At 41.7% G+C, this 14,875-nt stretch overlaps 1 protein-coding gene across 6 annotated transcripts in view; it reads left to right on the top strand.

Annotated features, from left to right (window-relative positions):
* LOC133404896 (F-BAR and double SH3 domains protein 2-like) overlaps positions 1–14,875 on the top strand; it is a 49,904-nt gene that overhangs the window by 14,411 nt on the left and 20,618 nt on the right. For all 6 annotated transcript variants that reach the window (XM_061681389.1, XM_061681388.1, XM_061681387.1 and 3 more), the window contains exons 4-10: positions 4,328–4,407; positions 4,777–4,921; positions 7,114–7,247; positions 8,779–8,833; positions 9,006–9,134; positions 12,402–12,524; positions 14,302–14,397. In XM_061681389.1, coding sequence (XP_061537373.1) covers positions 4,328–4,407; positions 4,777–4,921; positions 7,114–7,247; positions 8,779–8,833; positions 9,006–9,134; positions 12,402–12,524; positions 14,302–14,397 — 762 coding nt within the window. The remainder of the gene's footprint in view (positions 1–4,327; positions 4,408–4,776; positions 4,922–7,113; positions 7,248–8,778; positions 8,834–9,005; positions 9,135–12,401; positions 12,525–14,301; positions 14,398–14,875) is intronic.

Genomic DNA, 14,875 nt, shown 5'->3' with positions numbered 1-14,875 from the left:
GTGGGTTTTCTCTGGGTTCTCCGGCTTCCTCCCACATCCCAAAAACATGCACGGTAGGTTAATTGAAGACTCTAAATTGTCCGTTAGTCTGAATGTGAGTGTGTATGGTTGTTTGTTTATACTGTATGTGTCCTGTGATTGGCTGGCGACCGGTTCAGGGTATACCCCGCCTTTCACCCAAAGATGGCTGGAATATGCTTTAGCACGCCCGTGACCCTAGTGAGAATAAGTGGTGTGGAAAATGGAACAATCTAAAACAATTGAACCTGAGCAATATTTGACAGTGACTAGCTATTATTTATCAAAAAGAAACAGCTTCACTTTTTAAATATATGTAGTCTTTATGGGGTTTTCAGGAAACGATGCATCTGTATGCTTCGTCTGGGATAGGCGGAACAAACCATTTGGAGAAGAATCCACTCACAAAATGGCAAAAACTGGGTAAAGCCACCGTAGTTAACTGCCCGCCTATGAGGGAAATTGAGATGCTGGATAACAACACGGTGCCCATAAACCGTGTGATACTGATTTAACCAATGACAGAGCAGTGCTTGTGTGCATTTGTGTGTGTGTGTGTGTGAGTGAGTGAGAGAGAGAGAGAGAGAGAGGGAGAGAGAGAGAGAGAGAGGGAGAGGGAGGGAGAGGGAGAGAGAGAGAGAGAGAGAGAGAGAGTTGTTTGTCCTGTATTGACCTCCCACAATCAACATTGCTGGCATAGTTTTAGGCTGGGGTCATTCTTCACTGTACTGCCCAAAAAGGCCAGCATGCTGTGTGGCTGTTACGTCGGTGGACTCACACGCTTGTTCCCTGATAGCCCGCCAGTCACCGTGTTTCTTTTCACATAAAAGGCAGATGGCTTTGGCATAGAGGAGTGCAGACAAGTCGAGAATGGAGAGGAAATCAAGTATATTGATTCAAGAGGATGTTGAGAAAGGTTGTACCATACAAACACGTGGTGTTTATTCCATACAGTGTGCTGCCCTGGCTGATTGTTCCATTACAAATTTATGCTTAAGGTCGTGTCTACTGGTGTTTCAGACCGGGTAATGGTGTCTGTATGAACGTTTTTAACCCACTGCTGTTGTCTTCTCCATGTACTTAAAGATGTGGTTTCTACTGGATCTGACTTGACAGTCATGGGTCATCAAGGTGAGTAGTAGTGAGCTCAGGACACGGATACTCTGGGAGTATATGTTTGACGTGTTCTTCCCCACTCTCACATGCTGAGGTCTCTTCGTACGGAATCTTAAGGCTTCTTTATACTCGCGCGGACGGCGATCGTGCTGACGTCACTGTGGCTATCCCGCACGCAGTTTGCCTTTATACTCGAGTGCAACCCACGTGCGCTGTTTTGTAAGTGTGCTGCAGTTCTCCTCCAAGTCGGGGGTGTCGCTACCGCTGGTATTGGCTGGGACGCCAAAGGGTGGAGTTTCCTCTGCATTTTGTGGCCATTTGCGGTAGACGTTTTTCCTTTCCTTTCCGGAACAAGGAATAAAGCAACACCTATGGCAACCATGGAACAGTGTCTGCTAGAACAAATGGACCTAGATGACCAGATGATACGTTTAATTATGCTGCAAAATCGATCGAGAAAGCGGCGGCATAGGTGCCATGTGGAACTGGGAGGAACGCTGATTCATCACAGCATGTGACTAAAACGGACCAATCACTAGAGATGATCTCCGCGGCATTCTACGCGCAGGAACAATTTTTGCCGTGTGGGCGTCAAGCGACGCAGAGGCCAATTTGTCGGTCACATGATGCAATGCGGGACGTTGTCAGCCGTGCGACCGCGACAGTATAAAGAGGCCTTTACAGTTAGTTAGTTGGTCAGGGGGTGCTGACACCCAAGGCGGGTAGTTTGCACACTAGGTGCTGGAGTATGATCGTATGTAATGCTGATTTCAAGTCCACAAACAGCATTCGCACGTAAGTTTTATTCTGCTCCAGATGAGGCAGGCTCAGGTGGACGATGGATGAGAAGGCATCGCCTGTGGGGCAGATCGCAAACTGAAGGGCATCAAATGAAGGGGGAAGTCTGGAGGTGACGCGGTCCTTAACCAGCTTCTCAAAGCACTTCATCTTGATAGGAGCCAGTGCTCCTAGTTGATAATCGTTGAGGCTTGTGATGGTGAGCTTTTTCGGCACTGGGATTATAGTAGCTACAGTATCTTAACACATGTTGGAACAATGGCGTGATCTATTGAGGTGTTAGAAATGTCCGTTAGTGCCTGGGCCAGTTGGTCAGCACATTCCTTTAGCGGTTGTCCATGAATGTGGTCAGGAATTGCTGCTTTCCAGATGTTGACGCTCTGGAGGGTCCGCCAGACGTCAGCGACCTCAAACCTCAGGGCCTGAACCTCCTTACCTGGGTTTTGGTCACTGCCTCAAACTGTGCAAAATGATTGTTCAAAGCGCCTCGCTGGTCACGTAGGGTGTCTGGTTCAACCTGATGGTGATAGTGCCCTAGACAAAGAAAGTAAATTGAAATGAAACTGAATTCTGCTGCACACACTATACATTTGAGCCTTGCAATTGGCACTTTCATTGGGTCATCGCGGATTGGCTGTTGTCGGTTGCACATTATGGCCAGCAACTTGGCTGCAGGTCCAGTGGAAATCCGTCAAATCCGCACAGCATGAAGGCTTGTCTTGGCATGGCCATGAAGTGCCTCAGGAAAAATTCCAAAGAAAATTCAAAGTGACGGAAAAACCCCCCAAAAAAACAAGTCAGCGGATAAACAAGACTAAATAAATACTGTAGGTAACGTAAGGGCGGCACGGTGGACGACTGGTTAGAGCGTCTGCCTCACAGTTCTGAGGACCGGGGTTCAATCCCCGGCCCCGACTGTGTGGAGTTTGCATGTTCTCCCTGTGCCTTCGTGGGTTTTCTCCGGGCATTCCGGTTTCCTCCCACATCCCAAAAACATGCATGCTCGGTTAATTGACGACTGTAAATTGCCCGTAGGTGGGAATGTGAGTGTGAATGGTTGTTTGTTTGTATGTGCCCTGCGATTGGCTGGCAACCAGTTCGGAGTGTGCCCCGCCTCCTGCCCGATGTTAGCTGGAATGGGCTCCAGCACGCCCGTGACACTTGTGAGGAGAAGCGGCTCAGAAAATGGATGGATGGGATGGATGGTAACGTAAGGGTGACTGTCACATGAGTTGTTGAATTAAAGATATTGTTAGGACTTTAATGAAGTTAATTTAAAAAAAAAAACACTTGGTCTACATAACTTGTTCCATTTTCTTACATGAAGGTTTGTGGATCTAAAGTTGCTTGGACTTACGGAAAATGAAAAAAAAAATTGAAAATGTGTAAAAAATACATTCTGGTCTTGGGAAATCCTGATGTTTGAGCACACAGTCTTTCTAAACACAAAAACAGGATGTGTGTGAGTGTATGTGTGTATGTATGTGTGTGTGTGCGTTTGTGCACACCGTGAAGTGCATTCGTATGCTAAAATAAATACTTCCACCTTAGCATGACTACACAGGAAGGCCATATATGGGCTGCAATGGTAACTTGAACTCTACAGTAGGTTGTCAGGTAATGAAAGCAGTGAGAAGAAGATGGTGGAAGGTGTGTTACTGGAAAAAAAAGACTGATGATGAATAATAAACATTAAGGCAATGGTGAAGATTTACAAAGGTATTATGATGCTGTTAGCAAATGTTAGATGAGTGAAATATGTGTGACTATAGACTCAGTAGAGACGGAAAAAAAAGAGGAGCATTGACTACAAATGAGAATAGGAAATTCACTTGAAGCACAGTACAGTATATGATAATTATTTGAGTAATGTAACAGGGTATATCATTGTGTTCAGCTTCCTTGTGTGGCGCACATTCATCGTCACAGATACTCTGTATACAAAGGGAAGTGGGTGTGTGGGAGAGTTGTTACTAGTGACACAGTGACCCACTGCAGTGGATATAGGCTACACACTCCTGCAGCCCTCTAGATTCTGACTGGGGCGCTTACTGTACCTACAAGATAACTGTGCCTTAATTGATACATATGGCATGCCCAGTCATTGTTATAGGAACAATCTTGACAGGGTGAAAATGTTAAGATGATGATTGTTTGATTGAAATGTATTACAATTACTGACAAAGTAGATCAGTACACAATAAATGGGCTTGCTTCAATGGGGTCGCCATCCAACTTTGTGCAGATTTAATCACACAGGGAAATGAGACATTGTATTTTAAAAAAAAACTTATACTTTGGTGTTGGTAAATTCAGTTCAAAACGGTAAACTGTATTGTGTATAGCAATAATGTATTTTATGAAATAATATTATATTCTATACTTGTCTTCTTAGGCTCTGCAGAAGTTAGCCAGCCAATACCTAAAGAGAGACTGGCCTGGAATCAATCCTGATGACCAGAGAACAGACTACAGGTCTGTGTGTGTGTCCATTCAATTACAAAGTAACTTAATGTACTGCATATGTGCAGATTGCACCTGTGGCAAACAAAATCCAAGCACCGTCTGTGTAGTCTGCGTAACTATTCTTTGTTTAATAAAAAGACACTGAAACGTGATGATTTAAGGAATTTTAATTAATGCTCTGGAGCGGATTTGAGCAAATACAGCAGCACCAAGGTTAATGAAAAAGAATCATGCATCATCTTATATTCTACTTCCTCTGCCCTAGAGTGGTGCATTAAATGTAATTACATGATAACTTAAACATTTATATGATACATTTATACAGTAATTATGTCAGTAACTGTGCATTGTTCCACTGTGTTTGTCCTGTCCGACCAGGAATGTGTATGCAGTGTGGCGGTCCTACTTAGAGGGTACAGTGCAGGTGAGCCAGTCCAGACTCAATGTGTGTGACGACTACAAGAGTCAAGTTTCAGATCCTGCAAAGACGGTCAGACTCTACAAGGAGCAGCAACTAAAAAAGGTGAGTATACAGAGAGAGACACTTGTGTCGTTTCATGAATAGTTATCTTGTCTTTATTCTCTGCAACGTACAGATTTTCCTTAACTAATGGCTTCTGCTCTTAAAGCTATAATCCACAACTTTTTGTTTAAAAATAAGTCATTTTCACCCAAACCGCTAATAGAGAAGATGATGTGGGGCGGTTGGGAGGTCGCGGGGGGTGGCAGGTGGTTGGCAGGGGGGCTGGCATTGGGTCCCCGCGACCCCCACCGAGCGGCCAGTTGTCGGGGCGCCTCGGTGGGGCCGGCGGACTGCCCTGGGTCCCTCGGTGTGGGACGTGTCCCGTCCAATGGGCTGCTCTCTGGTGGACCCCTGGGCCCAATCCCGCCCCTCGATTGATTGGGTGGGGTCCTCAGCCTCCGCGGTGCGGGCACAGCAATTACAGGACACTTCTGTCAGTCTTTGTGCATGTAAAATGGTGTCAATTCACTTGCATGTGTCCGCAGGCACACACCCCTGGGACCCTTTCACTGGGTCTCGGGCCACTCACTTATTGTGACAAATAACTCATGAATATGTGAATTGCTTGTGTATCCCCTCACTCATACTCTCGTCCTATAGACTTTTATAATTTACATAGTCAATCCCACCACACTTCAGTTGTACAACCGGGTTCACAACCCCTGTCCTGCATGCTTCTTCTCCTGTCCTTATTCTGTTCTAGCTTGTCCTGTCCTTCCCTCACAGGGTATAGCACTACAGCCCCATGCAACACTCATATTTAATGTTTCATTGTTGTAAATAATGTAATGACTTACTTTTCTCGTCCTGTTTACAATTAGTGCTTTGTCTTTTGTCTTCGTTTCGCTCTGCCCTCTAGAAACTTAGTTCTGCTTGACTCTGATTCTCAATAAATTTCAATGATAATACTAAGAAACCACAGCAGAAGCTTAAAAACTCCACTGTGACACAGTAAAACTGTTCCGGCATAAAAGGGATACAGACCTTCCATTCTGCTTGTCCTAACAGCCGAAAAGGACAAAGAAAAAAAAAAAAAACAACAACAACCACCTCAAATAAAGAAAAACTTACTGTAGTGGCTGTATTTACCTTCATAATGACTCATTATTAATGACAGTCCATCGACTCACCAAGTATAGAGGAGCCTGACCCTTGAAGTTTCAGTAAGTGACTGTCAAAATTATGTACTGAATCCTAAAATGACAGGGACCCAATGCAAGGATGACGAAAGGGGAGTAATGTGGCTAAACCTATGGGAGCTAGACAAAAGCCTAGTTGCGACATTCTGAACTAATTGGAGATGATTTAATGAGGTTTTGTTGAGACTGGTGAAGAGAGAATTGCAATAAGGAGACAAAAGCCAGAATTATGATTTCTAGTTCCGAATTACATAATATGGACCTAAGTTTCGTAATACTTATGAAGTGAAACAAGCAGGATTAGGTTAGATTTCCAACATGTTTATCAAAATGCATTGCCTGATCGAATATGACCCCAAAATGTCTTCAGCTGCAGTGCGTATTTTTAAAAAGTGATCGTAAACAGGGCGGCACGGTGACCGACTGGTTAGAGCGTCAGCCTCACAGTTCTGAGGACCCGGGTTCAATCCCCGGCCCCGACTGTGTGGAGTTTGCATGTTCTACCCGTGCCTGTGTGGGTTTTCTCCGGGCACTCCGGTTTCCTCCCACATCCCAAAAAACATGCATTAATTGGAGACTCTAAATTGCCCGTAGGCATGACTGTGAGTGCGAATGGTTGTCTGTCTGTATGTGCCCTGCGATTGGCTGGCAACCAGTTCAGGGTGTACCCCGCCTCCTGCCCGATGACAGCTGGGATAGGCTCCAGCATGCCCGCGACCCTAGTGAGGATAAGCGGCTCAGAAAATGGATGGATGGATGGATCCTAAACAGTTGGCAACTTTAGGAGCTAAGGGGGGCATCAATTACCGGTAATACTAAATCTGGAAGTCATCTGCATACATGAGGTATGAGATACCTTCAAATTTGCTTATGACATTTCATGTAGTGTGCAAACAGAATAGGCTTTAAGACTGAACTTTAAGGAACACCGCAGGAAGGGGCCACTACATGAGGACATACTTTCGTCGTGGCACACTTTTCACATGTGATTTACAGTATGTCCAAAAGCTGTTTTGCTTACTTCTTCCATATGTTTCTTCTCCCCTGACAAAGATCATAGATCAGTTAAGTGGCATTCAGGCAGAGCTGCAGGAGTCTGTGAAGGAATTGGCGAAAGCCAAGAAAAAATACTACGACTGTGAGCAGGTTGCCCACGCGGTACGAGAAAAGGCGGATATAGAAGCCAAGTAAGTGTGTGCAATTTAGGGATGGAAATACTTTAGATTTGTGCGAACTTCATGCCATCATTCTTCTTAACAGCTAAGGGCAAACACAAAACAACAAGTTAATAAATGGAGTTTTATTACCAGTTAATAAATGGAAGCCACCTAACAGCAGTAAGCCTAAGTGTATTCTGGTTTGAGGTTATTTTTCAATTTCTAACTGAAGTGAAATGAGCTACTGCCAGGTTTATGTGGCGAGTTGCAGTGCCATATTGTGTAGACTGCATTGATTGACCATTCAGCTCTTTCCTATTGACTGCCACTCAATAGAAAGTTATAGCTACTCCTCCGCCAAGCCATTTTATTTCAATCGAGAAAAAGAGTGCCCAGCGGCTTAGCGCAAGGACAAACAAACAGGCTTAAGGGTGCACTTAGAGTAGCAGTATTGTTTGACTCATTACCATACGGTACATTGTAAATATATACTGTACATAATTTTTTAAAAACGTTTTTTTTTCTTTTTATGTATTCTTCCTGTGTACTGCTGCTATCTAATTACTGCTATGAAAACCCAAATCCCCATTGTTGAACAAATTAAAGGTTATTCTGTCCATACTTTACCACACATTACCTCATTTGATATAGGAATACACGCAGACATGTTTGCATTTCTGAGAGAATGTTGTGCACATTTTGGTGTTGCAAATTGGACACATACAGCATTAAGGAACATAAAACCCACAGAGTCAGCACACATCCTGTTATCAGAATGCCACAATGGCTGAATTATGATGGCTGCGTCAGGCGGAGAATTATTGCTGTCAAGCACCTGCATCCTTAAGATTAATTTTCAATATGAATCAGAGGTTTGACAGAATTCTGGGGGAGATCAGATGCGTTCTTCTAAAGATTTGATTACTATACTGTACACTGAGTAGACAACTGCTCAAATACAATAGCTGTATGGAAATGTTAATTGTTAATTGTAGTTGGTAGTTCATAGACCTGCATTTTTTCTAACAATGTTTCTAATATTTTTTAATTCCACTCTGATGTAGCTAAAGCCTCTAAGATCTGTTCTCTACCACAATAATACACATTATTATTATTAGTAGTAGTATTTTTAAACGACATCATACAGTTTCACTCAAAATGTATGAACCCACATTGCAAACTAGATTTTAGGTTACCTATAACACAATTAATATCTTAGGCAACCATTATTATTAAGGCAGTCTAGTTCAAGTTTGCACATTTGCAAAATTATAATTTTGAATGCAACTCTATATAACTTTCCAACAGTGTCACTCAAAACTGAGCATTATCATCATTGTCAAGTTGAATTTTCACAGCTGTTGTATTGATTTTCACTAGATTATGTCAGGTATACCTATTAAAATGTGACTAGGATTCACATTCAGATTCAGTGAATATTAACATACCTTAAGCAATATGTTCTTGTAGTAGTTTGAATTCAGTTGGAAAGCACATTTTTAATTGCTATTTTGGGTTAAAATGAATGTATTGTTTCTTGTTTGTTGCTCTCTCGTTTTAGGTCTAAACTGGCTCTTTTCCAGTCAAGAATTAGCTTGCAAAAAGCGAGTGTAAAGGTAAGAGGGTTTTTAAGTCAACCATATAGTACTGTGTGTTTGTCTTCTAATGTGGTAGGTTAATGTTAAAAAATCTTTGCAACATTTAAAGCTGTTTCAGTTTGCATCTCGGATGAGCCCCACTCGGAGATTAAAGAGGAAGTTGAACTGTTGTCTGTCATTGTCTTTTCAGTTGAAAGCAAAGAGAAGTGACTGCAACTCGAAGGCAACACAGGCCAGAAATGACTATTTGTTAACACTAGCTGCCGCCAATGCTCACCATGACCGTTACTACCACACAGACCTGCTCCACAGCATACAGGTATTTGTCAAAATGATTGAAATATGTCTGAGGGAATCCGCTAAAGACTTAATTTCCTCAAGTCCATGGACTTCATGTTTAATTTCATTTGTAATTTATGTTTATAATAGAGATGCACGATAGGTATCGGGACTGATATTTATTAGCTGATATTGTGAACAAATGACCTCACACCGATGGGTCCAATATGGAAGAAAAAATGCACCGGTAACTATAACAAGAGCCTTCTCATTCAGTGGTGCGCTGGTCGCTTGCATCTACTGTTGGATTGGCTTGTGACAGTCATGGATATTTTAACCTACGACACCAGAATTAGTCAATATCCAAAGTACTGTAAATTAGCATATGATCGTCAGGACTTGCTGAAATTTTCAATCATCCAGTGACTTTGAGTTTCTAACTGAAACACTTGTGAGCATAGTACCCTTGGAGCTCAGTGGTCGCCAAGACCTAGTGGCCTATGAAGCACCAGACTCGCGTAGCATCGTAAGCCGATAGAGGAGCATGCGGAGGTGGCTTATTTGGAGACGGTAACGTGGTTACCGAGGCAGGCTAACAACTAAGCTAAAAGGTAACCCTTAAATAGCGCCGCTCCTATCCATCTTCCTCTGCAGCGTTCGCTGACTGCACAAAAAATTTGATCATCGGCAAATGGAACTAAGATCAAAACACACAACAGCCTTCTTCAGCAGGACCAACGCGACCGCGCATCCACTTATGATGAGCGTCGGACGGCTTATCGCTTGGCACCAACGCTCCCCCCCGTCCCCGACACTTTTCGCCCAGCCACAAATTTAAATGTTTAATTTAAATACACATTAATATGAATGATTGCCCGTTCTTATATTGTTTAAAATGAAGACAAAATATATATATATATTTGAACCTCTGTATTATTTGAATAACCTTTATTGATTGGACAGTAACAAGGTACATTTATACATGGCATTGTACTTGTGTATTGTGACAATAAAATGGTGCCCTATTATAGGACCAGTTTAACATGAAAACAGCGTATATTGTATTGACACAAAGTCTATACAATATACATAAGTAGGGGGTCCCCGCTCCACCTTTCCATCAGTTTGGGGGGGTCCTTGGTGTCGAAATTGTTAAAGACCCTTGATATAAACCATAAAAAAATGATATCGGTATTGCTGTCGGTTTGGAGAAGCTGCAAGTTATCGGTTATCAGTATTGGTGGAAAAAATTGTTGTCGTGCATCGCTAGTTTATAATATATTCAAGGGAGCTGAAGTATTACTGCAATGACATGTTCTTTCAAGGTTTAAGAGTTTCAGTCATGGCTCATGTCCTGAGGGAATTTCCAGGAAATTATGAGCTCAGAGAGAGTTTTGAATTAGAAATCAACTCAATCTGAGAAAAAAAAAGTCACATTTCCTGTCACTGTCTGTGGAGAAGAGACTTCTGTGTGTTTTTGATTTGCTTGGATCAAAATTGAGCAATTTCGGTTAAAATGATGGACAGGTATGAAATCTTAATTTACAGTAAAGGGTACTTTACTGTAAAGGAGGAATCAGAAGTCTTTGGAAGCAGATTATTATTTCAAACACGTTAAGATGGGTCATAATTAGAGCTGCTTCATCACTCATCGTTTCACTGCAAAATATTTGGTTTAGTCCAGGAATCAGATACTGATAAATTACGTTAAACACTTTTGAGAACTAGCCTTGCGATTTGTGTGTTGAGTGTTTGTCAAATAACTCCAATTTGCGGAGATACGTACACGTTCATTACTAAATAAAAAAAAGGTCCATTGGCAAAAGCAGGTACTATACAAGGTATGATCAGGTACTATTTCTAGTAGCTGATGGGCAAATGAGCTGAGCTCTTACGTATCCGGGCGATGTTAACCACTGCTGGTGGCTCATTGTTGGAGAAGATTTGTCATCGCCGCGTTATTGTAATACAACTTATTTGTAATGACTGTAATGACCGGTTTTCTGTGAACTTATTTGTAATGACTATAATGACCGGTTTTCTGTGAAGAATACCAACCCCGATATCCAAGTACCGACTTGAAAAATTAAAGACTGTGGACAGTAACAGTACGTTAGGCATTAAACCAATGCATTTAGACCTTTTCTGGAGCCCCTAAAAAATTTACAACTCTAATATGATTTAAAAAAATGAGTTCTGTGCCCCTAAAACCTGATGTTTCTGTCCTCTTCAAATCTTTCCGTGAGTAGGATCTTACTTTTACCCCTCTGTTTGATTCATATCGTTATCTCTGTGTCGCTCCCTCCTCCCTCACTCAAGCCTGAGGTGCCCATGAGCATCTACACTATAAGGCAGTCCTGAAAAATAAATCAGCAGCTCTGAGTGACAGAAGGCTGCAGGGGGTTGTGCACATACACAAATAAAAGAACGTCTACACAATACGAGCGAATGGGGGACAGTGCCAGAGGAAACCAATCTGCTAGTTATTTCTCTCCCGTGCTTGTAAGTTCACTCCATAAACATTTTCTGTCCCGATGTGTTATCAGATTCATCTGTTAGACACAAACACACACGAAAGTCACTTCACAGTCTCTCTTCTTCTGCTTCTCTGGACTGTGTTTATTGCACATGCATTCATTCAGCCCAAGCACACACATAAGAAAATACAGCAACCCACTGGCTATGATACAGGTCTTTTCCTGGAAGTTGACTCATTTCATTTCAGCGATCACTGCAAATGGATTAATACAAAAAAAAAAACGTGGGAAGAGAAGAAAGAGGGAGAAGGAGATTAGCATCAAAATAAGGAAACGTTTAGAATGAAGTCAGCCCACCCTTAATGACATAACTTCCTTTACATTTCCTTTTTATTGTATTGTGTGTGATCATACGCACAAACATTGGCATTATTTATGTCTGAGTATTTGAGAATGTGTGTGTGTGTCTCAGTGTTGTATTGTTGTGAACCCATTCACCTCCTGCAGCTGTGAGAAATCAATCCAATACAACACATGCACGCACACATACACATTTTCTGTTTATATAAGCTTGCTTTCACTATTACATGTTACATCTACCGAAATCCTCACTTTTCCTTTTCATTCATTTGTACTGTATATCTTCTACTTCTCTGTCTGATGTGTTTTGGAGTAATGTCTGCACTACATTAGCTCTTTGTGTAAACCCCTAACATGTACGTGCCTGAATTATGATAATTTATTATTATTTTAGGATAATTTACGTTTTAAGGAATATGAGAATACACTACAACAAATCCATCCTTGCTGTTATTTCTTCTGTCCTCCAGGCCTTGGATGGCAGGATCTATGAGCATGTGAAAGACTACTTGATAGCATTGTGTCGCACTGAGCTCGAAGCCTCACAAGCGACACACAACACCTTCCAGTTCCTGTTGGACAAATCCACCAGGGTGAGTAAGATGCAGCCCTCTTTCACTGACATTTAACATCCACATTTTGGTGGAATCCTCTGGAGGAAATCAAGACTGCTATGAACTATAATGGACGAACACAGAAGCACAGAGGTGTAATCAACACAAAACTAATACACTGGATGTGTTTACTGTGTTTAAGTGCAATTCAAAAACACCTATAATATTCTAGAAAGCCCCAATGTCACACACTTCTTTTATTGATTCAAAAGTAACGGCAGTGAACAATACTTCACTTACCTCTTAAAGATACTTTGAGGAGTTTTGTTACATTAGTGTCCTTCATTCAGATGTATTTTGCATCCCCGTGATGCTAATTCTTCTATGTAAAACTAGAATAAGGGCATACTCACACGAGGCAAGCCATGCCATGCTAGAGTGCACTTGACACCTAATGTCTAGACCAGACTAAAGGATTTTAGCCACGATATTGGCCCGATTAGCTATTGTGGTTAATTTCCCAGATCGAGGCCGACATATTTTGTCGGGAATGACAAAACTTCTTTTTGTGTGACATAATCCACGACCAACGATTTGGCCCTACGATAGTCAAAATGAAAAGTCTAGCATGTTTTATTTTTTCTGGATATCTTCCGTTTAGTGTGACATATAAACGGCAACTCTCCGACAGCGCACGTTGACGTCAACCAATAGTATTGCGTATTGAAGACCCGCTCATTGCTGTCAACATACTTGGTCACCGTTGTCAAAATTTATTCACCCGCACAAACCAATGTTTACCGAAGCTTTCGATCATGATTCGACAGAATACCGGCACGTTTAGGTCCTAACATAAGTGCTAGCACTAACTTACTAGGCTACATAACGTTTTGTTGCCTGCTCGCGAGCCGTATCTTATTAAAAGTATGTAAACATACCTCAAGCAACCCTTGAATGGACAGCTCAAAACGTCATCTCCCAAGCACCCCTGTAACACGTACGTTTTTCTCCTCTCTTTATAATATCGGTACTGTAATTGATTCTTAGATGCATCTCGCTGCAGTCCTTACAGTTGAGCTTCTGCGGCCTCACACACTTGAATTGACGAGTTGATGAATTGATGAATTAATTGACGGTACTGCGAGTTACAACTACATGCCCTTCTGGGATTAATAAAGTAATCTGAATCTGAATACATTCTTGCAATGGTGAGCCTCCAATGACGATGATTTTGTACCAATAAGGGCGTGATTCAATTTCCATTGTCGTGTCTTCCTCTACAAAATAATGCAAAATATTGATAATGGGTGTTGTTATTACAACTGCGTATGGGAACCACTAAGTCATCTGAGTGAACTCTCACTTACAGTATATCAACTTTGCGTCAGTCAAAACATTGATATGATTGTCACACGTCACATACTGTAAGTCCCACGCTCATGTCTCATGCAGCCAAACGTGCACACAGCTCATCCTCATAGCTCATCTTGCTTGCACAATGAATACATATTTAAGTCTGTCACCTGCATCATGTGACACAAACCTCCTAACCAGATAAAACAGAAAATAATTTCGATTTAAGTCTGTCTATGTCTTTCTCTAAGGAAGGTGATGACCTCTACTGTCTTTATCATTAGGGATACTATAAGCTCATTAGATACTGTAAATAGTTTTTGCTTCACTTAAACTTTCCTAAAAAAATATATTTAATATAAGTTGCTGTTGTTGATAATGCTTATTGTGCTCCTTCATAGTCTATCTTGGCTATCCTCACTGTGAAGTGGTGTAAAGCAAGGTGTACGTGTCTCTTCCTCAGATAATACAAGAGTTCAACCAGCAGTTGTTCATGCAAGAGAACCCAGTTTTCCACAAAGCACACGACTTCCAGTTCCAGCCAAGCGAGTGTGACAAGGTGAGAGCTGGTGAATGCAACGTTGTCCTAATTTGCTCGCTACTATAAAGTATGATCATGTTGACACAGCAAGCCACTTTTTTTCTTCTTCCATCAAATCCATTTTACTGACACAGATTCACACATGTACACATCCTTCACCAAGTCGAAAATATGTTATTTAACCACATGTGCCGTTTTCTTTCATTGTACATCTTATGCGGCATTCAATGCGACTTGTCATTTAATTTTAATCTCAGTTGGATCAATAAAATGTAGGTACATGTTTTTTTAGGGTGATCTCATATTCTTTGGAAAGATCTGCTTTTCTTGTGACACCTTGTTCATGAATTGACATTCTCTTAGTAGTGACAATTGTTTTTATATTTGCAAATAAAGCCTTGGTAATTTAACTGTACTCATGTTGTTGTCAATAGATCCAAGTTGTCAGAATAATGCTGCTGTGGAAACTTGACACCTGAACTCACAGTATTGTAGC

This window comes from Phycodurus eques, chromosome 7 (genome assembly GCF_024500275.1).
Source record: "Phycodurus eques isolate BA_2022a chromosome 7, UOR_Pequ_1.1, whole genome shotgun sequence".
Lineage (NCBI taxonomy): Eukaryota > Metazoa > Chordata > Actinopteri > Syngnathiformes > Syngnathidae > Phycodurus > Phycodurus eques.
The sequence above is the reverse complement of the archived record's forward strand: the minus strand, read 5'-3'. Positions and strand labels throughout refer to the sequence as shown.